Source organism: Lepidothrix coronata, unplaced genomic scaffold (assembly GCF_001604755.1).
Source record: "Lepidothrix coronata isolate B3197 unplaced genomic scaffold, Lepidothrix_coronata-1.0 Scaffold84, whole genome shotgun sequence".
NCBI lineage: Eukaryota > Metazoa > Chordata > Aves > Passeriformes > Pipridae > Lepidothrix > Lepidothrix coronata.
In genome coordinates, this window is record NW_016690264.1 from 815,666 (window position 1) to 839,302 (window position 23,637).

General features: G+C 42.1%; 1 protein-coding gene across 5 annotated transcripts in view; it reads left to right on the forward strand.

Moving 5' to 3' along the window:
• The first annotated feature begins 1,112 nt into the window (after positions 1-1,112).
• The window catches only part of CHCHD6 (coiled-coil-helix-coiled-coil-helix domain containing 6), a 109,667-nt gene continuing 87,142 nt past the window's right edge, over positions 1,113-23,637 (forward strand). For all 5 annotated transcript variants that reach the window (XM_017820676.1, XM_017820677.1, XM_017820678.1 and 2 more), the window contains exons 1-4: positions 1,113-1,286; positions 2,895-3,024; positions 3,974-4,028; positions 4,897-5,023. In XM_017820676.1, the coding sequence (XP_017676165.1) occupies positions 1,197-1,286; positions 2,895-3,024; positions 3,974-4,028; positions 4,897-5,023 (402 nt within the window). In that variant the 5' untranslated portion in view covers positions 1,113-1,196. The remainder of the gene's footprint in view (positions 1,287-2,894; positions 3,025-3,973; positions 4,029-4,896; positions 5,024-23,637) is intronic.

The window sequence follows — 23,637 nt, forward strand, 5'->3', positions numbered from 1 at the left end:
TGGGGGGTAGAGTCCCAGCTACTCTCTTAATGCTGGCCAGAGTCCTGTGCTGAGGCAAAGCTGTGGTTGCTACATCAACTGCAGTGAAGAATAACCATTAAACAGTTAAAACTGCTGCCATGCACTACTAGGGAGTAGATAAGTAGTGTGCTGAGTAGATAAGTAGTGTGTTGATACCAAGGCTTTGTTGACTGGTCTGTATTTCTGGGAATGCAGAAAAGCTTGTCTGAGAAAGGTGCTCCAAAGCTGTTATTTCTAGTTCCAGCTGCTTGTGTGTTACATTATCTCTTCGTTCCTTTGGTTTAGGCTGGGGATTGGCCATGCCTGGCCACAGGGACTATTGGCAATGGCCTGACCTTTGCAGGACCCACACATGAGCCTGTCATAGCAGGTAGCAGCACAGTCAGTAGGTCTTGCTGGAACAGGGTGGCTGAAAGGAGCAGAGGCAAATTCCACCCCCAGAGCAGCCTCTGTAAAACTTGATGAGAGGTTCTAGACTGTAATTTTGGTTTTTCACCAGAGAAATGTGAGGTAAGATGTGGTGGTGAGCTCCCTTGAGGGCTTTGGAGAGAAACAGCATGTGTGGAGGTGGATGAGGGATTCCTGGTGTGGTGAGGGGGGATACCCTCCCCTGGCTGTGTTGGGGGATGCTTTGTTCCAGTGCCGCCGAGGGGGAATTGCCTTGGACACCTACAGGGGCTCATCAGCCCGTGACCCCTCCACGATGGGTGACATCTGCGTGGTTCCTCAGTCATGGAGCTAAGAGATAACCCAGGAAGGGACGAAGCTTATCTTCCATGTGGCTACACGTGGTCTGGTTCCCATCCTCCCATAATTTGGACCCAGTAAAGAAACCCCGCGTGTTGGCCGTGTGGCAGTAGAAGTTTTACGGGACGGTTTGATGCCGTGTTCACTCCAAGGGCGGTGCAGAGGGCGGGCACAGCGGGATGGGAACTGAAATCCCCGCGATCCCGGGAGGGCGCTTCCCCCTGCGCCGGGCGGGCCGCCCGTCCCCGGCACGGACTACAGCTCCCAGCGTGCACTGCGCGTGGCCGCCAGCACCGCGGCGCGCCATTGGCCGCCCCGCGGCCGCCGCCAATGGGGCGCGGGGATGTTGGCAGGCGGCGCCGGGGCAGAGGCGCTGCTGGCAGCCGGTGCGAGCAGGGGTGCGACGGGGAGAGGAGACCCCGGGCGGGATGGGCGGCAGCGAGAGCAGCCACGGCGGGAGGAGGGTCACCTTCGGTCTGGACGAGCGGGACCAAGTCCGGGTGCTGCAGGGCATCAGGGTGAGGCGACCCGGGCCGGGTGATGGAGGGCAGGGAGGTGGGATGGGGAGGGTCTGTCCGCGGGGTCAGGGGAGCAGGTGCAGGGCTGGGAGGGACGAGCGGGGGAAACCAGCAAGGAGGAGGCGAGGAAAACCTTGGAAGGCTGGATGAGCAGAGAGTTGCAGAGGTGATGGGCCGACTGGAGAGTGGTGGGGTAGAGGGCTGGGGGCCTGGGCATGGCTGTTGTTGAGTGGGGACACCTCCGCCCTTCACCTCCCCTTCCCAACTCTGCTCTCAGCCCTCTTTCCCTTCTCGCAGCTCAATGACCCCGTTTTGTCCCTGCCTTGTGCTTTGCAAGCAGTTTGATGCTAAAGATGCTGCCCGGCTCTGAGGGCATCCGAGAGGACACAGCTCTACCCTTGTAATGGTACCAAGAGTCTTGGCAGAGCAGCGCTGGCTGAACAGGCGGGAAGATGGGAGACTGTGGGAATAAGGAGGTGTTTCTAGGAGGGACAGCGGGAAGCTGCTTCTTGAACTTTGATCGGAAATTGACATGTATGTGTTGTGGAAACAAACCCGGGAGAGCGGTGGTGATATCATTGAGGAATGTTTTCTTTCCCCATTAAGACTTTTCTTTGGTTGGGTGGGTGGTTTTTTTTTTTTAATATTACCATAATTTTCACTGCTGTTGTTTTTTGATGCTTTTATGTGTTTTTCCTCTAAGATCTGCCTGAAATGAACTTGCAGAATGTATTTTGCTGTGGCTACTTATTTTTTATCCCATTTTGACTAATCACTTGACTAAAGTTAGCTAAGAGTGTGCTTATTTCCTTGTTAAAGTGTTTGATGGAGGTAAAGTTGTCTTTGCCTGATTTTTCTTTATAGGATATAGGCAGGGATTTGTGCCTTTAAAATCAGGCATTGGGCATGATAACAATGTAGAATGAAGATGTTAAAAATGCTGTTAAGGTGGATAGCAGTAGCATAGCTGAAAATATGTCTTCTACTGTGACCAGCCTAGTGAGGGAGGCAGCCCCATTTCATTGTGTTCTGGAGCCAGAACCTTTGCACTTGGGAGAAGGAAGGGGTCAATCATAACAGTGCTGTGAGAAGCCCTCTGAATTGACAGAAAACTTCCAAGTCAACTTTTCTTTCTTTTTCATGCATTTGAACCCAAGTCAGTGAATGAGAATGAAGTTGAGATTGCAAAAATGTTTGCAGCGTTACGTGAGTGGGAGGGCTGTGCAGCTATTCTCTACCATATAGTTTGCACTTCTTCTGCCATGCTTAGCTGGGTTAGCAAGCATGGGGGGGGAGGCAGAAAGATGGATGGACTTAGAACCTATTTAGTTCCTTTCCTTCCATTTCTGGTAAATTTGTCCCTGTGCACAGGGTTGACTTGTTTAGTGGTTCTTTCCACCTTCGATAGTATTTGTGGAAGATTGTCATTGTCAAGTCTTGAGGGTCAGGCAGTAGATTGGAGATTTTATCACTTACTGATAGGGTATGTTCTTTAAAAATGCAATACTTTTGTAGTAGCCTGGAAACTAACAAAGAGGAAGTGTTCACAGTGAAATGTACACCAACAGCTGACCTGGTTAACATCTTACCCACCTACATATGTTTCAGCTCACTGAAGATGTAGTGAACCGAATGAAAGAATCTTCTCAAAGTAAAAGGGACAGCCAGAGATCTCCCCGTGCATCCAATGGCACAGCTCCATCTTCACTGGCTGCAGAAGGGAAACCCAAATCTGCAGGTACTGTTGGGTCAGTTGGCTGTTTGGACACACCTCTCAGTAGTGCTGCCACTGCGTGTTACAGAGTATGCCTGTGTTTTTCAGTACTATCTCATTATGAGAGGAGCTTTTTGATTGGCCTGTATCACGCTGTAAACTCTTCTAGGATTTCAGATGAACATGCAATAAGCAAGGCAGAAGTTTATCTTTCATTCCTGGTAAGCTGCCTTGTCTTCTTTGGATGCGCTGCATGCACCAGGAGTGTATTGTGGATGGGTGGGGGAAATGCTGCTTTTTATTCTTTGAAGAGAAACTGATAGGGAAGGGTAGTCTGTCATAAGTACAGCTGGCTAAGTGGATGATGAGAACTTGGTTTCTGAATTTGTCTTTCTTTACAGGTCAGAAAATTATTTGATTTCTATTGGTTCTCAAATATGCTCTGTTGATATATATTAGCAGGGTGGATTTGTTTAAGGCATCCAGAGTAACATGCAGTTAGAGAACCTGGCCTTTGCTGTTACAGATTTGTTTGCTGTAAGCCTACATCTTTCCTGAATGTAGATTAGCCTTATGGACAGCCTGAACTCCATCAGATAATTTCATCTTCACTTGTGGGATCCCTTGTAATTACATGGAAAGCAGGAGGTCAAGGGGAAGACTTAATGGAACTAGAGGAAGGAAATGGAAAGTAGGACTAAAACCATGCTTGTGTTTCAGTATATATCAGGGTTTGAGGAGTTAACATCCTTACCTAAAAGTTTCTGTAGCACATCTTGTTCAGTGTGCCTGGTTGAAGATGATGCTGTTGGTGTCTCTGTTTCATAAATTGAAACTCTTATCCATCAAACTTAATTTTTCTTGACTTTTTTTTCTATTGATGGACAATATTAAATTCTCTTAAAATAATTTATGATGTGATGAAGGATTGTTTTGTACTGTAGTAGTCACAGATTTCTGGTCTTCTTTATAGGAATCCATCCACCAATGTCAAGTGACTCTGCTGCAGAGCAGGAACTGTACAGGAGGTGAGGTGAAGTTTTGAAAAAGACAATAGTTTAGCTCCTTTTGGAATATCTATGTGCATACATATGTGGTTTATTCAGTCTGAGCACGATGAGTGTATGTTTGACAGCAGCTGAACACGAGCCAGTGGGTGCCCAGGTGGCCAAGAAGGCCAATGGCATCCTGGCTTGTACCAGAAATAGTGTGACCAGCAGGACCAGGGCAGTGATTGTCCCCTGCACTCGGCACTGGTGAGGCCACACCTTAAATCGTGGATTCAGTTTTGGGCCCTACATGACAAGACATGTATTGAGGTGCTGGAGTATGTCCAGAGAAGGGCAACAGAGCTGGAGAAGGGGCTGGAGCACAAGTCTGATGAGGACGAGCTGTGGGGGCTCAGCCTGGAGAAAAGGAGGGTTGGGGAGACCTTATTGCTCTCTACACCTACCTGAAAGGAGATTGTAGCCAGGTGGGGCTCATTCTCTCCTCCCAAGTAACAAGTGACAGGATGAGGGGAAATGTCCATTGTTGTATGTCCCTTGATCTTTGCCAATGCAGCATGTATTTGTCTAGCTAGCTACTTCCTATTCTCACTGTTTTCAGGTCATAATGAAGTACTTAATAGATCTAAATGTAACCGAAGTATAAGTTCACATGGTGCTATGTCTACTGTTGGTGCCAAAGTTTAACGTCACTGGAGTTGCAGGTCATGTTTAAAGTTTGTTAGGCTTTTGAATTCCTGCTGATAATAGAGGGATTGGGAGCAGACTTTGTGCCAAATAGATTATGGATTTGTGTTTTGGCTCTGGGCAGGGGCAGTCCATGTTAAGCCATGACCTTGTTGCCAGAAGTCCTTTGATCACCTTCTCTCTGCCTTTTGTGCTCACACAGGTATGAGCAAGAACAGGCTCTGGTCCAAGAGGAGTTGCTCCGTCTGGCCAAAAGGGAAAGGGAAGCAGCCAGTGAGGCCAGGGAAAGGAACAGCATTAATGAGGAGAAGCAGAGAACGGCCCAACTGGTGAGTAACAAAGCCCCCGCTATGTTTCCGTGCAGGACAGGCTAAAATACCTCTGCTTGGGGGGATTCATTTAATATCACTTGTGTGATGAGCTTAGAAACTTTGATTTAGGCTGAAACACTCCTCACCCCCACTCATCACTTAATGTTTGGCTCGCAGTGTAGCTGCAGGCTCCATTTGCAGTGTGTCATGCAGTGCTGCTAAGGCCAGACTTGCAGGGGAAGGCACAAGCAATGGCTGTGCTGGGGACAGCTTGACCTGTGGCAGGGAGTGTGGTGTGTGGATATGGCCTCTAGCTAGTGAGAACTCTTTTGAACTCTCAAGTGCATGAAGTTAATGTTTTGATATATACAGCATCACATTCTGCTGACCTGATGTATCCTGAGACTTTGGTCTGTTTTTTCTAGAATATGATTGAGCATATACACAAATTAATAAAAAGTAATAATGTCTTCTTTTGTCCGAGTCTTTTATGGGGCTGGTAACAGAAGAACTGTTATAAAACTGTTTTAAAACTGTCAAGTATTGCAACATTTTGAAGAAGGTCTAAGATTGATTTTTAGAGACCAGGAAGCATAAACCCTTTTTGTGCTCACCACTTACTCTCAAACCAATTTGTTCTTGCCTAGCAGGCAGACTTACTTTTGGAGACTTCTTGCTGCAGCCTTTACTACTAGTTAGGCACCTTGATGTTGCTGAGATGACCCATTGGCTTGTTGTCATAGCAGTTCTGGAGGCAGAAGTACAGTGAAGTACATTTGGATTGTCATTGGTGCTTAATATTGACATTATACTATGTCATATTGTTTTCTTCTAAATGCCAGCATTACTATGGCAATGGTGTACTGCCTGTAAAGTCTTGGTGGAACTGTACAGAGTCTTAGTGGAACTGCCCCTTTTTCCTACCCTGCAGTGGTATGAGGAGTTGGAGTGTGAGGTCAAACTGTCTGTTCATTTAGAATGTGATGTTGAGAACCAGACTAAGAGTAATTCACCTTGCCTGGTACATACTGAAAGGATGGTTTAGGAGAGGACAGAGTGGAGTGGCGATGGTCTTTGTTGTTCTTCCATGCTACTGATCCGTAGCTTTATCAGTCTGTGCTTGATTTAAATGAAGAACGCTTCTATGAGCATGTTTTTTCTATATGTTGAATGCTAATAGGCATGGCTTACCCAGGCATGTGGCTTGGCTGTGAAGCATTTTGAAGCTATAATATAAGGGTAGTTTGAGGACTGAATAAATAAAATTTATATAAAAATGGTCACAGTAGTTCAAAGAAAAGATCTTTCTAGCTATAGCCCATCTCTGATAGTGATCCCTAGAAGCTGCATATGGAGAGCATGAGAATAGAGCAAGTGTGTAGCTGTATTGCTCTAGGAATAAAGCTTGTGAATAGCTGTGTCATAGGAAATTTCCTCTTGTATCCTGACCTTGTATCCAGATTGTATCCTCACCATGGGATGTTGCATCAGCAGGAGTGATGTCTGAGGCAGGTGACTGCAGACCATTAGAAGGAGAATATTCTCTTTATGAATGTAATTAACTGGCTTCTGTAAGAGCAAGGAGAAGAAGCTGGTGGATTTATTGTCCAATCTGAAGATGTGGCCAGGCTCAAAGTAGAGCCCTGCCTTCCACCAGTGAGATGTAGAGTAATCCTGGAGAAATGGGACTAACAGAGTCAAGTGATATTTGTGAAGTGTAAAGATGGCACCTCTAAAGTGAGTTGGGACCTAACTGCTTACATACAAAAGCTGTTCTATTATTTGAATTAGCTTTTAATTCTGCAGTGTTGCATACCCAGATATTGCATACTTGATGCTCTGCAAAAATCTGATCAGGCTCCCCTTGTGATAGTTACCATGGTGTGTGTTAACCCAGAACATGGTGCAAGAATGAGAAACTGTTACATTTCATTGCTCTTTAACTATCTCCTGATCAGTCATAAATTTAAGATCCTTAAAAAATGGAGTTGTCTGGTCTGTCCTTGCAAAGATGAGGTCAAAGCTATTGTCTGTCAGCTTCTAAGTGGGAACTGTTTTGGCCAGACCTTTAAATTACTGAGATTCCTATCAGACTTGCTTTATCTCATCTATGGTTTCCTTTTGGGCATGGTTACCTTATTGTATTGACTCAGTTATACTCAAATGTGTCCTTTGTCTTCCAGTATTGTTACCTTCCTTTATTAGGAACAGGGCTTGAGCGTTTCTTGTTCTTCTTTTTTTTTAGCCCCAGCATATGGGGCAAATACTGGGTGTGAGCTGCTTGTCATCTCTTCTGTGTCAGTCTTCTCTTTCAGATAGAAGATAATGTTGGAACTCAAAATACCTAATGGTAGTCCAGGTGCAGATGGCACTGGAAATTAACTGCTTACATTTATAAAGGAAAAACTTCCAGGGTTGTTTTTATTGTTGTTGTGGCCTACTATGGAAGCCAGAGAAAAATGAGGCAATTCCCATGAAAGAAATTAGGAGTAATATGCTTCTAGCAGCACTTAATTTAGTAAAAATTGAGAATCATGCTGTGTATAATTAAGAAGTTTTGGTTTATTATTTTTTTTTAATATTTGGAGTAAGATCTTGAGCTGCCCTGTGCCTTTAACATATCAATAGTTTGGTGATTAGCAGCCCTCTCTTGTACTGTTGTCTCCAGCAGTACTGGAACATTTTCTTTTAATGTTACCACTTGTAGACCATAAATCCAAGTATGATAGCTGTATTTTGAAATGATTTCATTTTGGTTGTGCTGAACGTTGCTTGTCATTTAATCTGTTCTCTATGATTTTCACTCACTGACTTTTATTATTAGCAATATTGCTATGAAGCACTTCAGTCTTTTTATATATTGCACATTGCTGAAGAGAGTGTCGATTAGAATTAACCTTTGATGGGGAACTTGCTGACAGCTTCTGGGGCCAGTTAGTTACTCTGTTGTTTATGGGGCAGGGTACAGATTAAAACTCATTGTTATTTTACTGTGGTTTGTGTGTTTTTGGTCATTTTTTTCTCCTTGAAGTGGTGCACTGGTTTCAAGAGGGATTTAGGGTTAAGTACCTGGATCCTGTTCTACATTTTTGTCTTGATCTTTCTGTTTCTTTTAATGACTTCGAACAAGGTACTTACCTTCTAGATGCCTTAGGTTTTGAGTAAAACTCCTTAAAGCTTTATTTTAAGAGGCAAACCAGCTCTTTAAGTAATAGTGCAGCATTTACTTTCCTCTTTGACTGAATATGGCTTTTTGATTAACCCTGGGGGCTGGCTCAAATGGAAATAATCTTCTAAGCTGCTGCAGAAGAACTCTTCCCCAATTTGTATTAGAGATAAAATGTTTTGTTTGTTTGTACAGCACTGCAGGATCATGGTGCTGACTGGACTCTGAATAATTTAATGCTGTGGGTACTTACTACACAACAAGGATTATATCTACGGTACTTCAGAGCAAGGCCCAGGGTGTTCAGCTGATGCTGGTGGCGTGCCTTAAGTCTCATGTGAAATACCCAAGAATGAATACAGCTATCTTTAAATCCTTTTCTATTTCTAGCATGAGGAACTTGCAAAGTTGTCAGAGTCAAGTTATTTAACTGCTTCACTATGTTGCGAATAATTTCACCGTTCCCCTATACCAGAAGTCTTCCCTTTTTCCATTCCAATTAATCAAAATGTCTTCTCTTAACTTCACAGTTCTTTTGCGTTTCTATTTTTTTTTTATTCCTTCTTACTGACAAAGGAAACTTTGCAAGCAAAGCTGCTCTTTTTCCTCCTCTCTGCTTTTGTAATCTCTGAAGGCTGTGCAGCATATGCATCAGGAGCCTCTTGGAGCCAGTGACTCCCTGCCTGATGGTTTTCACTGAAACCTTTGAGACAAATCAATGTGGAATGGGAATGGATAAAAGCAGAAGCTGGGGGGGGAAATAAACGCGATTAAGCGAAGACATCTCATTACTACTCTAGAAAGGGAGGATTATAAGTTATAAAATAGGAGGATCTCATTTAGGGGCCATGTGCACTTGTGTTATCAGGACAGAGGGAGAGCAAATAGAATAAATGAAATTAATACTTTGAAAAGAAGCATTACCCGGATTTGAGAATTGAACTAATATGATTTGTGCAAAGCCCTGAAGTTCTTATCTCCCCATTTAATACCCCTAGGATAATGGCTTTGTCAGAGTTATTGACCAAAAGTCGTCATCTTCCTTCTCACTTTGAAAGAATGAAATCAGAAATGGGGTGACAGTAGGACAAACTTTGCACCATGAGACCAGACTGACGGGCACTGGTTGCTGCATGACTGGGCACAGAATTCCTAAATTACTGGGAAAGTTTCTCCAGCTGTCCATGATGGAAGCCTTACTATTCCCAATGTTTCTGATCATGCCCTGCTCACTGGCTTGCTGGATGGCAACCTTTGCTTTCTTGTGGTTCCAGCATTGCACTGTTGTGACTGTGCTGGCTCAGAATATAGGCATGGATTTGGTTTTGTTTCTGGTTGCTCCAGTAGCTGATTGTAATTGGTCATTTTGGTAATTTTGGTATTAGCTGGGGAGTGATCAGGTGGAGCTGTGTTTTCTTTTTCATTCTGTAGGGGTGGAAGAATGATCCAATTGGCCCATTTGTGGAAAATTTCCTTTATATTTCCTTTAAGCCAATCTTGAGGGGTTTTTTTCTGTGAATTTGCTACTTTTGATCCGTATCAGCTGCAGATGCAGCTGAGCTGGTACTGAAGATGGTTTTAGAAATGGTGCTGAACGTGATTTAGTTTGTTAAGGCTTTCATTTACTTTGTGATAAGCTGGGGATCAGCTTCATCCTGGCTGATTAGCCATAGGTAAGCATCTCTAGATTACCTGGGGTTTTGTTGTGTGTAATCTCCTATCATTGTGACAAGCTGGAGTGGTCGGATGAGGTCCAGCAGTAGCACAGTGTTTGTTGGAACTGTGACAGTGTGAGGCTGTCAGTGAAGTGACACTGCTGCTTTTGAGGTCAGGCCACTGTTGTCAAAACTTGCCATTTTTAGCTCCCTGTTTATTTGAGTTGATGTAATGAAAGGTATTGTCTCTGTGAGCTTTGCATTATGGTTTGCAAACTGCTCACATCAGGGACAGTTTATTTGGTCCCATGGGCTCTGCAGCTGAAATGCAGCACACATTGAGCTGAACCCTTCTCTTTGTGAAGTTACAGAATCACAGAATTTGTAAAGCTATGTATAGGAAATAGATTGGTTCTGGGAGGAGACATTGCTAACACAAATCTTGGGGTTTAGTGTTTGCTGGCTCTTTAATTTCTGTAAATATTTCTTGATTAAAGTTTTTTATGGGTGAGACAGAGAACATTGATTTAAATTGAGAAGTATGGAGGCCTGTTTTAAATAATAGTGCAAAATGAGGTAAAAGCCCATTAAGTTATCTTTCTCCCAAGTTCAATTTTCATTGATGTTACAGTGATTAGCAACAAGTATCTACATCTGTTTGCCAAAGAAAATGTACCTTTTTTTTTTTTCAGATTAATTTTTGTTTTCTTAGAAAATGAACGGTGCATTTAGTTATTAGAGCCTTCATTCCTGCCTGCAGTTTTGGGGGGAGGACCTCTGGATGAACGTGGTTCCCTGCAGTTTGGCTCTTTGCAGAGCATTCGTGTGCTGCGTGTCCAACACCCAGACCTGCCCTCAGTGCTTGCAGAACCAGGTGGGGTCCTGACTAGGTTAGCAGGAGGTGCAGGATCTTTGCCTGGAAGTTGTCTTCGATTGCTCTCTCTGACTGAATAAGGCTGCCTTTTAAATATGTTGATACAAATGGAAACATGTATTTTTAGGTTTGATCCCTAATGAAATGTTGCAAGCTATTGACAAGGGGATTTAAATAGCTTCAGTCTTTGTTCTTTGTATCCCTCTCATTCTTGCCTTGAAAGCTAGATTTTTCTAGACTTTCTCCTGAAACAAGTGTGTTGTGTGGAGACTTGTTAGTGGTCTGTTATTATCTAGTCTTGGACCAGAACATCCCCCTTTTCCCCACAATTGGGTTCATCTTTGTCTGCTGCCCTCTACTATAAAAGGGAGTATATTTTTGCAGTGAAAGAATTATGGGTTTTTTTTCAATTAAACCATTAAACATTTAAGGGATCCCTATGGAAAATAATCTTCGAGTATTAAATAGTGGACTTTGGAAAGGTTTGCATTAAATTTAAGCTTGGTGTAGTGAGGATCTACATGTCTTCTACCTCCAGCAAGCTAATAACTTCTGATCTCTGGAGCATCAGTGAGGTCTAAATTTAACTAAAGCAATTTTGGAGAATGTGCACTACAATAAAGGCAGACAGTGAAAACACAGCCAACCCAAAAGAAAACCTCCTCTTCTCTTGAGGGAAGGCGAAGGTGTTATCTGACTGCGGGTAAGATGCTGTGTATGTACTGCATATTTTCCTGCTACTGCTGCTATGATTTGTCAGACATTTATAGCATTTTTTTAACAACTTCCAATTTCTACAGCTAGTCTTTTATCTCCTGACTGAAGGTTAATTTGTGTTTGGAGAGTTTTTGCAGATTTCAGCAGCTGATGGTCGTCTGAGCTTCTCGTTTTTGTAGTCTCTTGGGCTAAGGGACCTTATCACAAGCTTGGCCTCTTTTTAAATCCTACAGCTGCAACAAATTGAAGTTGTCTGTGGTGCTACCTAATTCCCCTGTCTTGTCTTCGACTCTCCTGTGCCTGTATTTCACACTTTTTTTTTTGTCTACCAAGTTCATATACCCCACAGAAACTTGTTCAAGATTCCTTTGTTCTGACTTAGGGTTAATATAAAACTATTTAATTGTTTAAGAAGTAACAGATAAGGTTACCTTTCCTTTTCCTCTGTCTATAAATACAAAATATTCAATTAATAAAGAAATAAGAAATAATATGTTGATTTTTTCCGTGAATGGTTCAGCAAAGCTCGTACTGCATCTTTTTGTTTTACTGCCGAACTACTGTGGAGTAGTAGAATTCTGCTCTAATTTGTAGCTAATTTGTGGGGTATAAGCAACAGAGATTTGGTAATGCACCAGGATGTTTCAGTAGGCTTTCCTTTCTTATGAGCCAGTACTAGTCAAATGGGATATGGTTTGTGGTATGAGATTGTCATAGGTATAAAGATTTGAGAGTTTCGGAAGAACGTAGTTCCTACCAGCTTGGTTAAATTGGATTTTTGGATTATGAATTTGCTTGTCTGTGTTTTGAGTATTTGGAATAATACATATATTTAATTTAGTATTTTGTGCTAACTTTACAGTAGTCATTGTATTCTATCTAAAAAATTGTTTGAATCTTGAGTCAGTGATCCTTGATCACTGAAAATTGATGTTTCTGACTAGAAAGAGTTGCGCCTTTTTTTTTTTTTTTTTTTTTTTTTTTTTGAAAGAGAGCAAGATTGTGAATTTAAAAGGCCAATATAATAGCTAGGAAATAAGTTTGCCCTCAGTGAAACACTTCGATTGCTCTTGCACTGTCAGCTGATGGGGATGTGAGGTAGGTGATCTGCCACTGGTTATCACTTCTGTCATATTCCCTAAATACCATGAAAACTGGCTTTGGTGCTTCTGCCACATTTTCTTGGAACTTGAACATGTGTCTTGATGTGATCCTTGCTTATGGCGAAAGGGTGGTAAAGAAGCTACATGAGATGGACAGAGGCATCTGCACTGCATGGCAGTGTGACAGAAACAGTGCAGGGCGATTCTTGGGTCTCAACAAGAAAGGCTGTCTGGTGGATTAATAAAATAGCTGTTTTAACACATGGGCTTCTGAATGCTCAAGAACCAGGCCCAACAGAGTGGGTGTGTCCTAATCAAAATCATGTTTCCTCAAATACAATGTCTTCCCAAGTCCCAAGCTTTGTTGGATTGTACTAGTAGATGAAACAGAGTAATCAAAATAAGCACTGATGTTATTTCCTTATTTCTCACCTTAAAGAGCAGTTCAAGCGAGTTGATGCTAAGATTAAATTTCTCCGAGGCTTTTCCCAATTTGTTTATACCTTCTGTTACAGTTGGGCATCCTCAAACCTGCTTCTATTTGCTGATGATGTTTATTCTAATTCTTGCTTTCTTCCCTCTTTCTCTCTCCATCTTTTCACTTTCCCAAAGCTGCAGGACGGTTTGCTCCTGCCTCCCCTCCTCGTTGGTGGTGTTATCAGGCACGTGTGCAGCGGGTGAGATTGCAAACGCTGCTGTTCTCCGGGATTCTAAGCATCAGACAATGTTTTACACGGCGTCCCATTCTCTAGCTGGCTGGTTGGACATGATGTTGGTACCTTATCTTCACGCTGACACACACTGGACATTAATAGAAATACATTGCTGAGGCACATGTGTGGAATTTCAAGCAGCCTTTCTAGCTGTGCTTTAGATAGTCTATTGTGTGCTTAACCTCTTGGAAGAGGTTTTGATGAGAAGTGCATAATGTTAACTCTTGGGGAGCTGGATGGACTCTTAGTTTCTTATTATAGTCAGCACAATATCCTCCTAATTGCATGCTGCTTATATGTTTTGGAGTTTCAGCAGTTTTAAATCTATCTTGCTATGACCAGTATTCCTCCTTCCCAATGCAAATTTTTAGCAAAGAAATAGCTGTACATTGCACATAGGGAGAATGTAGGTAATGTGTTGCTGCAGAGGGAACTGAGCTGCCAGCACCCTTGTTTAGCTTTGTCTACAGTCTGTCCCTGTATTATTTCTGGCTCTGTGATTGCCTTACATTGACTAAAAAAATGACCTGGATGCAGCTGCTTCTATTTGCCAGGAATTCCTTCTGCTTTTATAGCACACCAGAATTTGTATTGTTTCCTTTGTGCTATAGCTGTATACTTTCTCTGCTTGTTTGTTATGACCATCTCCAATTATCTATATTATTTATGAGTGCTGAGTAAAGCATGATGGAAAGTAGCTTCTTAAAAGGGGCTGTACTAAAGGAAAGGAAATGAGCTGATGACTTTGATTTTTAGTTATGAAAATAGAACACCTGCAAGCTTATGAGGGAGGGAAGGAATTAGAGTTAGCTGGATTTCTTTTTCCTGTCTACGTGTTACATTGGGGGTTTAGAGCCTTATTAGCCTGGAAGACTTTGTGATAATGGGCAAACTTGAAGGATGATGCAGTAGGAGTCAAGACTAAAAATTGATCAAACAGACAGATAGAGCAGGGCTATGTGTAATTACAGTCCAAAAGAAAAAAGCTCCATAGTTTAATACTTTCTTGAATAGAACATTAGACTAAGGATACATTTGTTAAATAACCAGTGCTCCTCCAATTAGGACTGAGAGCTTGCCGTGTACATTCTCTGCATCTTCAGCCTAATGCTTTTGCTATGGAAAAAGTGGTTCCCTGTCTAGCAGATGATTTCAAGCCCCTTTCTTTTCCCAAATACATGGGTTCATGTCTCTTCTTTTCCCTTCTCTCCATCCTCTCAGCAGAATGGATTTGTTCCTTGGTTCATCTTGCTGTAGCTGTAATTGGCACTGTCAGGCTGAAACTCTTGACTCCCCCCCAGCTTCCGAACTTCCAATACACAAAAGGTTCCTTAAAAAGATGTTCTCTTTCCAGCTGAGGACCTGAGCAGTCATTTTTATATTTTCATATGATATGCTCTCCTAGCTTAGCAGCTAAATGTGGAAAAAGGGGGTTTGGGAATAAAGGTATGTTAAAAAAAAAACCTGAACCAAAACAACCAAACCCTCAAAATCAATAAACCACACAAAATAGAGTAGCACCCTGAAAAAAATCCCAAACAAACAAAAAACCCTCCCCCAAAGCAACAACAATAACAACAATAGCTTATGTCAACTCAAAATAAGCTTCCATGTCTCTTAAACCCTTTCCCCTAATTTTTCAGGGTAAAAGAATTTTGTTCCAAGTACAAAACTTGAAAAAGTATGAGAGCTTTAAACTGCAGAGCCAACTACAATTTTAAAGATAATGAATGTCAGTCCAGCCTATGGTTTTCTGTCATTTAAAAAGTTGTCCCCCCAGCTGCTGTGCTGTTTCCTGTTCAAGACTCAGCATTTTGCAGTGTAATTTTTCTAAGCTTTGTGCTACTGAAGGTTATCATAGAGTTCTGTTAAAAGCCTGCTTGCCTGTGATTTCCTGTTAAACAGCAATCTGCAAAAAGAGGTGGTTCTCTGGTCAAATAAAAATTTGACACTGTTCTTTTGCTGGGAACAGAAGTGGGATACATCGGTGCCCTTTCCCATCTGATGGTTGTTCAGAAGCCACTCCTTGGGTCACTCTGCCCTTGTTCCAGTAGTGCTGAACATCTAAATGCAATCTTGAAGCTGTTGCCAACCACTTGCATTTTCTTTTCTTTAGAATAGTTTAGAAGTAGTTCATTAAATTTCATTTATCTGGGGTAAAAATAAGAGTTTTCATTATATTTAATCTGGATGGAGTATCAGTTTGTGCCCAAATTAAGTGGGGACCATTAGCTGTGCTCCTACTCCAATAATGTCATCCTGCCATAGCAGGCTTATTTTCTGAGGTTAATGGGGAATGTGGTGAGGCACCTGGAGGGGAAGGAGCTCTAATGGTCTTAGCTGCCATTCTCCTCTGTGTAGATGGGACTAATGTGATTGATAAATACTTTGCTGCCTAAGGCCTTGTAAATGCAAGGCTGTTCCCTTAGGAAAGGAAGTAGCTCAAGGAGTACCATGGGTGTGCTTCAGATGGGATTGAAACAGTTAGACAGAAGAAATTTGCTCCAGCATATGAGGAATTTTAATCCCCCTTAATTTCAGTGTTTTGCTGTGAAGTAACTTGGTGAGCAGGTAATGGTAGATGACAGATTTTTCTGACAATGTTTGTGTGCAAGCACAGGCAAAATTTTGCCTTGTTTGCACACGTGTTTAGAAGTTACATCTGCTTTCTGCACAAGAAATATGTCTTACTGGGCATTCTGAAACTGCGGTAAAATAATCACATCTTTGTAAGAAGGTGTAATAAACTATCATATAATCGAACTAATTTCCTATAGCTGCTCATTGCCCAGCAGATGTTGCTGTTGAGCTTGGTTAGGCTTCACTGTGCAGTTCAGCGAGTCATCTGCCTATTTTAAGAGCTATGATGCAGACTGATTTGGAGCTAAGTTTCCTCCTTGATAATTCATGTCATCCCCTGGTAAGTCAATATACTGTCCAGAGGCTTAAGGTACCTCTTGTGCGGGCGTGTGTGTAAATAAATAAATGATATTACAATGTCTTTTTTGACCCATGCAATATGTTTTTCACTTCATTACTGACTCTGAATTCTTATGAAACTTTCCTCTTTCATTAGCAAAGCAGTTTTCATAGCCTATTTTTTTTTTAATAATTTTTGAGGGAAGGAGTTTGCTGGCATTTCAAGTGAGCCTTTAAAAGGCGATGGTGCAAATGGAGTCTGATAAACAATCCATAAACAGTATATTCTCATTAATATCCCTTTGAATTTAGGATCTGGGAAAAATCTGTCACCTGCCTTATGCAGAATCTGGGAGATGAATTATGTATCTTATTTGGGGTCAAAACCACTGCTCATTGCAGCAGCTGCTCTGTGTATTGATCTTGCAGACTCTGTGTTCTGCTCCACGGTTCTTTGGGACATGATTCTCATTGTCATACTTTTATTTTGGAGCTAAAGGTTTTTTCTGTGCATCTCAGTTGCATGCCAGTGATGATGCCTTCTCTGAGTTCATGCTTTTTTCCTGCAGTATCGAGAGCTCTTGAAAAGCAGCCATGAGTGTTTCCTGAAGGTGGCACTGATGGGACACCCATGAAGGCTCCTTTCCAGGGGTGGACCGGGAAGTGCTGAGCCCTCAGATTGCTTGCATACCAATGAAATGTCTCGAAGTTTTTGTTTATTTGTTTTCATTCTGACTCCAGGTTCTCCAGGAGTTACCATAATATTTTCCAGGATTAGTTTATCCTAAGTTTTTGAAGTTCTTTGATTTCTATAGAAATTGTAGTATCACAGAATGGTTTGGGTTGGAAGAGACCTTAAAGACCATCTAGTTCCAACCCCTCTGCCACGGGCAGGAATGCCATTCAGGAGATTGGGTTGCTCAGGGCTCCAGCCAACCTGGATTTGAATACTTTCAGGGATGGGGCAGCCACAGCTTTTCTGGGCAACCTGAGCTAGTATGTCACCGCCCTCTGAGTAACAAATTTCCTCCTAATATCTAATCTGAACTTGCCATCTTTCAGTTTAAAACCATTGCCCTTGTCCTGTCATCGTTTGGAGTTGAGACCACTATGTGTTGACATAGTTTACAAACTGGAGGTGTAAGTTGGATCACTTTCTGTCTTTCATTTCTGACCATGCTTCTGAGGGCATTTTCATGCTTAATGCAGGGGTCTGGCAAGTTGTGATGTTGCTGCATGTTCAGGCTGCAGAGGGGGGGACAAGGTTGTTGTGAAGACAGTGCAGGTTTCTCCACAGATGATGTATTGTGTTCTCAGCCACCTCAGATTTCTCTTTGGTCTTCAGCTCTGTAGTTGGTTTCTAGTAGTGCTTCTGGGAGGGTTAGATAACTGCAGCTGAGAGCAAGTTTGGTTTTGGAAATGGTGGGAGAGGATGGCAGATGCTGTCCTAGTGACATCTCGTGCTTGCTATCAAAACAGAGGCCACTACCTTCATTCCTCAGATCCTCTTTAGGATTCACTGATTTGACTTACACCTCAGCCTTCCAATTAGACTGCCTATGAAACCTGCTCTGTAAAAATTGACTATAATATCTGTGTTACTTTGACTGTCTGCAATCAGACTACATAGACTAAGAAGGCCTGTACTGAAAAAAAAAAAAAAGGAGTTTCTCTCAGCAGAAGTTTGAAATTTATCTGCAGTGCTTTTGTAAAGGCAGTATTTCAGGTCAGTCTTTGCTGATATTTTAAGTTTCTGGCTGATTTGAGTAATTTGGAGTTTAAAACATAAAGATGATCTAGCTGGCCTTGGATGAAATGAATCATTACTTTGAGGGCAGAATCTTCTCTTGAGAGTGAAGTTGGTGGTTGACTGGAATTCCTGCAGATTTTTAGGCAGGAGATTTGTATCTTTTCATCTGTTTTCAAGAAGGAGAAACAAGAGTTATAAAAACCACTTAAAGGTTCAGTTAAGATTTATTCTGGCTGCATAACTGCCTCCCATAATAACTTTAATATGCATCATCCTGAAACTCCTAATTGGCCCTGGTGTTGGCAGGGCTTTCAGACCCAGCAGAATCTCCACTGTTCAGCATCTTTTAGGAAGGAATGTAGCCAGAGAAGCACAAAAGATGAAATGGCTGCCTTATAAATTCTGACTGACCTTGAGAGTCCTTGTTTTAACAAGCGGGATGATGCTGTTGAAGCCATGTAGACGAGAGCAGTGGTGGGAGTGTGTGTAGGTGAGCAATTGGTGAGGCAAGAGGAGAGGATGGGGAAAGACCTCGTTGGCTTGGTGGGAGGAGGTGGTTTCATTGTGCACCATGTACCTACTTATCCTGTTGTTTCTCTTGGTGGTTGGAGTGTTGTCTGTGCTGACACAGGTTAATTTTTTTTCTGGTGGCTGCTTGTGGGGATGGGCTATGGAAGACCTGTGGGTTGAACTAATCCATTTGTCAGAGCTGGTATCTTTATGTAGGAAATTATCTCAGCCAGTTGTTCCTCTCTGCGTAGTGACTGCCTGGTTCCTGTGTGGGTGCTGATCAGATGGATCAGAGCCTGACTGACCAGGGGGGCTGGAGTTTTGGTTAGCTTCTCCTTTGCTTCCCTTTTCCTGGGTGGAGGTGAAAGCCTGCCAGGCTGCTGTGGGGTTATGTGGCTTTCATGAATGATGAGGACTGTCGTTCTCGCTCCCCTGGGCTGTCAGTTGGACACCTTTTTCAGACCCTAAATTTGCTTTAAAACAAAGCATTTGGCTTAGTTTATTTCATTCCATTAAGTAATTTCACTGCTAATGCATAATTATCTACAGCAGTGACACTTGTCTATGCTTTAATTATCGCAAAGCTGCACAACTCCCCCTCCCCCCTGCCTGGAAGTTGTCACTTGTGCAGTGTGGTTTTGCAGAGATAAGTGTGTAATACACGGCAGTGCTTTGGGTCTCACAATACTCAGACAGTTGCTGATTGCTGAATGCAGGCAATAGAAGAGGCAAGGATTTTGGTCTCTGTCTTCTATTAGTGGCTTTTATCCGTATGGAGTGAGAGACGTTGGGAAGGAAAAAGCTTATCAAAACTTCATAGTATGGGCTTGAAGATAAAGATGTGAGCAAGTGCTGATTGGAGGCATTAAGCATAGAGATGCTAGGAAAATCTGGAAGCACAAGTATTTCTTTTTCTTTTGAAGAAATGCAAGAAATGAAGCATCAGTGATCCTGGGCAAGAACCCAGGAGCCCTGTTTGTGTATGAGGAAGATTCTTTGTATTTATCTTTTCCTCCCCCTCCCTGCTTTGTTACTAACTTTTTGGTAAACACCCTCTGGGTTGCAGAAGAGCCCAGTAAAAATTATTGATCCAGCCAGTCATTATGAGGAAATACCCTGAATCTCTGTTATATTTACTCCTGCACTGGGAGAAGATGCATACTTGACTGAAATACCTGCTATTTTTTAACACCACACACTCGTTTGTTAAGGAGTGATTTTGTTAAAGGAGAGGACAAGGTCAACCCTGTCAGAATAGGGGGCATGTGGGCAACATGATACCTGTGTCATTGAAAGGTAAAGGTCTGTGAATAGAATGCTTTATCAAATATTTCTAAAACCTTCCAAAATGAAGGCAGAAAAAGCTTGAGGGGGCTTTGCGCTTCTCTAGTTTCACAAAACTGAGAGAAGTAGGTTACAGACACCTCATTTAACTTGCAATGATGCGCTGAAGTTTGTGGATGAAGAACACCTGGAGCATGTGTCAAAAAGAGAGCAAATCTTGAGAGGGACCTCACAGAAATGAGGATGGTGTGAGAAAGCAAAATCTGTGTATTATCTTATAACTAGTGGAAATGAGGCCATTTATTCATGTTGTCTGCTGGAAGAGAGGTTCTGTCAACTACCTTTGTTTGGAACTCTGACCAAGACATGCAATATGTAACTGTGCTCCAGCTTCTATCCTGACTGAATTCTTAGGATTGAAATTGCACTTTTTTCGCATAGAAAAGCATTGAATTCTTTTCCTGTATTGTTATGATGAAGGCAATTTTTGCTTGCTGACTAGCAGGACTGAGGAAGGGAGGACTATAAAGCTTGTGTTACAACATGTATCCTCAGTCCCTACTGCGCTTGGCTGGCAGCAGTGGCACCTGTTTGAGCAAGATTCCTTTGGCCTAGAAGTACCTTGTATATTTTCTTTGGCCCAAGGACATAGTCTTAAGTATGTCACTTGAAGACCTCATGGCTTGCTAAGCTCTAAGTCTTCCCATCAATCTCATACTTGTTTTCTATGGTATTTATCACCATAGTGGCTTATGTACTTCCCAGATAAGTAGACTGGCATAAGATGGTGGTAAGTTTGATGGCTTTCTTTCTCTCAGAAAGAACTGTACCTCTTACAAGGGGTTATATATTCCCCCTACAGTAATTTAATTCTTTCTGGGGACCTGAACACCACTGACAAATTTCCAAATTTTCTCTAAATGCTATTGGTTGAAATACCTTTCACATCTGGCAAAGGGCACTCACATAGAAAGAATTTACAGTGGCAGAACAGATATCCAGAGAAGTTGCTTGGCGTTTTGGTTTCTTTTGCAATGTCTGAAAACTTTCCCATAGGAGCAGAGAAGTAAACACTGACTTAGTGGTTTTTCGACTCATCTTATAAAACCCACTTGCCAAGTTTGATGTTTCCATCATCTACCTATGTTATCTGATTCTCTGGAGCTGTACTCTCACCTTTGTAATTCACTTTCCATGTAAGAATGGGATGAGACGTCACTCTTAAAAAAAAAATTAGTTCATGCAAAGTTAAAAAGAAAAATGGGAGATGAGAAGAGCTTCATGATGGAGGTGATGGAGCTCCATTGTCTCAGTTCTCTTGGCTGACATGAGTGAGATGCATGGAGAGAGCATTTCTTATCCATGTGGCAAGGAAGATTGGGCATCGTGGGGGAGCTGCTGCAGGAAAGGGTGGGTCAGTCATCCCGATGGGCCGTGTGTGGGAGAAAAAACAATACCAAACCCCCTAGCATATACTATAAAGTCTGGGGCTGAGGGTCAGAGGGAGAACATCACTTCCTGGCTTTGTGTGCATGGGATGCTTTTGCCTCCTGTGAGTTTGTTGGCAGGTGTGGAGAGGAAGGATCCCACCCTGGCAAGTCAACTGCCAGTATGGCTGATGATTAATTGCCCTTTTTAAATTGCAATTATGTCAGTCACAGAGCCTGTGAATATTAATTCCGGATTTGCTGCTTGAAAGTGGGTGCTGATGAGACAGGTCCATTTTTCTGATGTCTCGGAAGTGGGATAAGTGCTGCAGCCAGTAGTTACTACTGAAAGAAAGGGTTGCTGTGACTCTTTGCTTTGTTTTGTGTCTTTCTTGCCTCTTCTTTTCCAGTGTTTCTGTTCCCTTCTTCAGAATCCTCTCAGTGCTTACAGTGGATTTTCCAGTCTGACAGTAGTAGGTGGCAGGCTGACACTTGGGGTGAGTTAATCACTGCAAGCAATATAAGTTACCTGGATTTGGTGGATGGCTTTCCACCATTCACTGCTGCTTCCTGAGTCCCTTAGAGACTTCAGAATGAAATAGGGATTGTTTTTTTTGCTGCTCCAGCTCTTTCCCTTCATCTCAAATGTGTGTAACCATTCATTCCATTATACTTAGATCTTTCGAGATAATTTTCTGATTGTGCCCTCTTGGAAGGATATTAACAGGCAAGCATCAGTACACTGTGACTGTTTTCCTTTCAGTAATCTGCTCAAATACATGGATGATGAAAATCTTGGTTTCTTCTGTGGTTTGGGTCTCTCTTATCAGCCCTGATCCTGTCTAGTATTTTCTGCATGAATCAGGACAAATTATTGCATCTTGCTTGTGCTTCAGTTTTCTTGGAATAGTAGTTATCTCAAAAAGTGTTGTCATGATGTGTTGATATTCACTGGGATTGTTGAAGGTGAATAGTGTGGCGCATTTTTTAGCAAACAAAAATAAAATCCCTCAGAACCCTCTGGTAGTTTAGTTCTTTATCCTTTTTTCCATTTTTAAATATTTGTTTTTCTTTTAAAGCTTTTCTCAGTTTTCAGTTATAAGTGACTTGAAATAGCTATGTATTTCATTGTTTGCTTGTGGGGTTGGTATATGCTAAGCTATCAAACTGACTTATGATTTGTAAGAAACAGAATTAGATGGTAGAAGTTGCACAGAAATTGTCTGCCCTGTTTGCTCTTTTAGTTCTACGCTTTGTGCGGTTTGTACAAGTTGATTGTTTCCTGAAAATTTTTCAGAATGGAGGCATTAAAGAGCTGAAAGTGTTGGGCATGTGAATGCAAACTAATTACTTTGATTACTATAGTTACTGTCCTACTGAATTAAAGGTGCTATGTGATAACCCCTACTAAAGCAAGGGATGTGACTTGAAGGCAACGGGGAGCCACTTGTAGTTCTGTGTCAGACTGCCAGGGAAAGGCTCGAGGAAAATTAGATGCAGCAGAGCACAGGAAAAAAAATGTTTTCAGTTTTTGCTTAGTGTGGTCTTTTCCTGGAAGAAAGGCATCTAGTTGGCACTTGGGTATGTTTTGGTACAGACATTTTACTAGTCTGGAGAGGCAGCGAGAGCAACCCCAGGACAACAAGTTCACTGCTTCATTCTGGCTTTTCTGCTTTCCCCATTTTTCAGCTTTTATAATTGAATGGTAAATTGCTGTTTTCATCTGACCCTTTCATTTTGGAAAGCTCCAAGCAGTCTTGTATTGCTACTGTTGCCCTTTGAGGTGAAAATGAAGCATTTCATTTTATAAAACAAGGGTGTTGAATAGGCAGCGCTCTAACAATCAAGTTAGCTTTTTGTTGCTAATTCCTGTGGGTGTTATTTTTATCTTCCTCCTCCTGTTTCCCTGGTGCACTTTGTCTTAACTTTGGTATAGGAACTACTTTGTCCAGTTAATGGCATTTAGGCATGGTTGTCACATGGGAAGTGGTCACTTTTGTGACAGCTCTAAAGAGGTATTGGAGCTGCCAGCACCCCTGGCTTCCCAAAATACCATTTATTGATATGGAGAATCTGCACTTAGAAACCTGCCTGCAAAATGCAAAGTTTTCAGTAGTGTCTGGCTGATACATAAGTTTCCATTGCATGGTAGGACTAGAGAGATCAAAAGCTTCAACCTCCATTTCTGTTTGGGTAGTGTCCGTTTTCCCCAAAATGCTTTGAAAACTTTGTTTTGTCATCAGCAATTGAGCTTTAGTTTCATGTCACTTTTCTTTATGATAATATTATCGAGCTGAATGGGTACTCTAAACATTAATTTTAATTAATTGAAGTAGTTTTGAAATATATATTTTTGTACTTAAACTGTTTCAGTAGGATTTGTTTCTGTAGGACTCTGTAGCAGCACACATTGCAAACCCTTCCTACAGGATACTGCCGAGACACTCCCTGGTTTAGGTAGCACTCGACAGACAAGTCTGGAGCCTGCTGTACAATGGGGTAAGGTGTGTACAC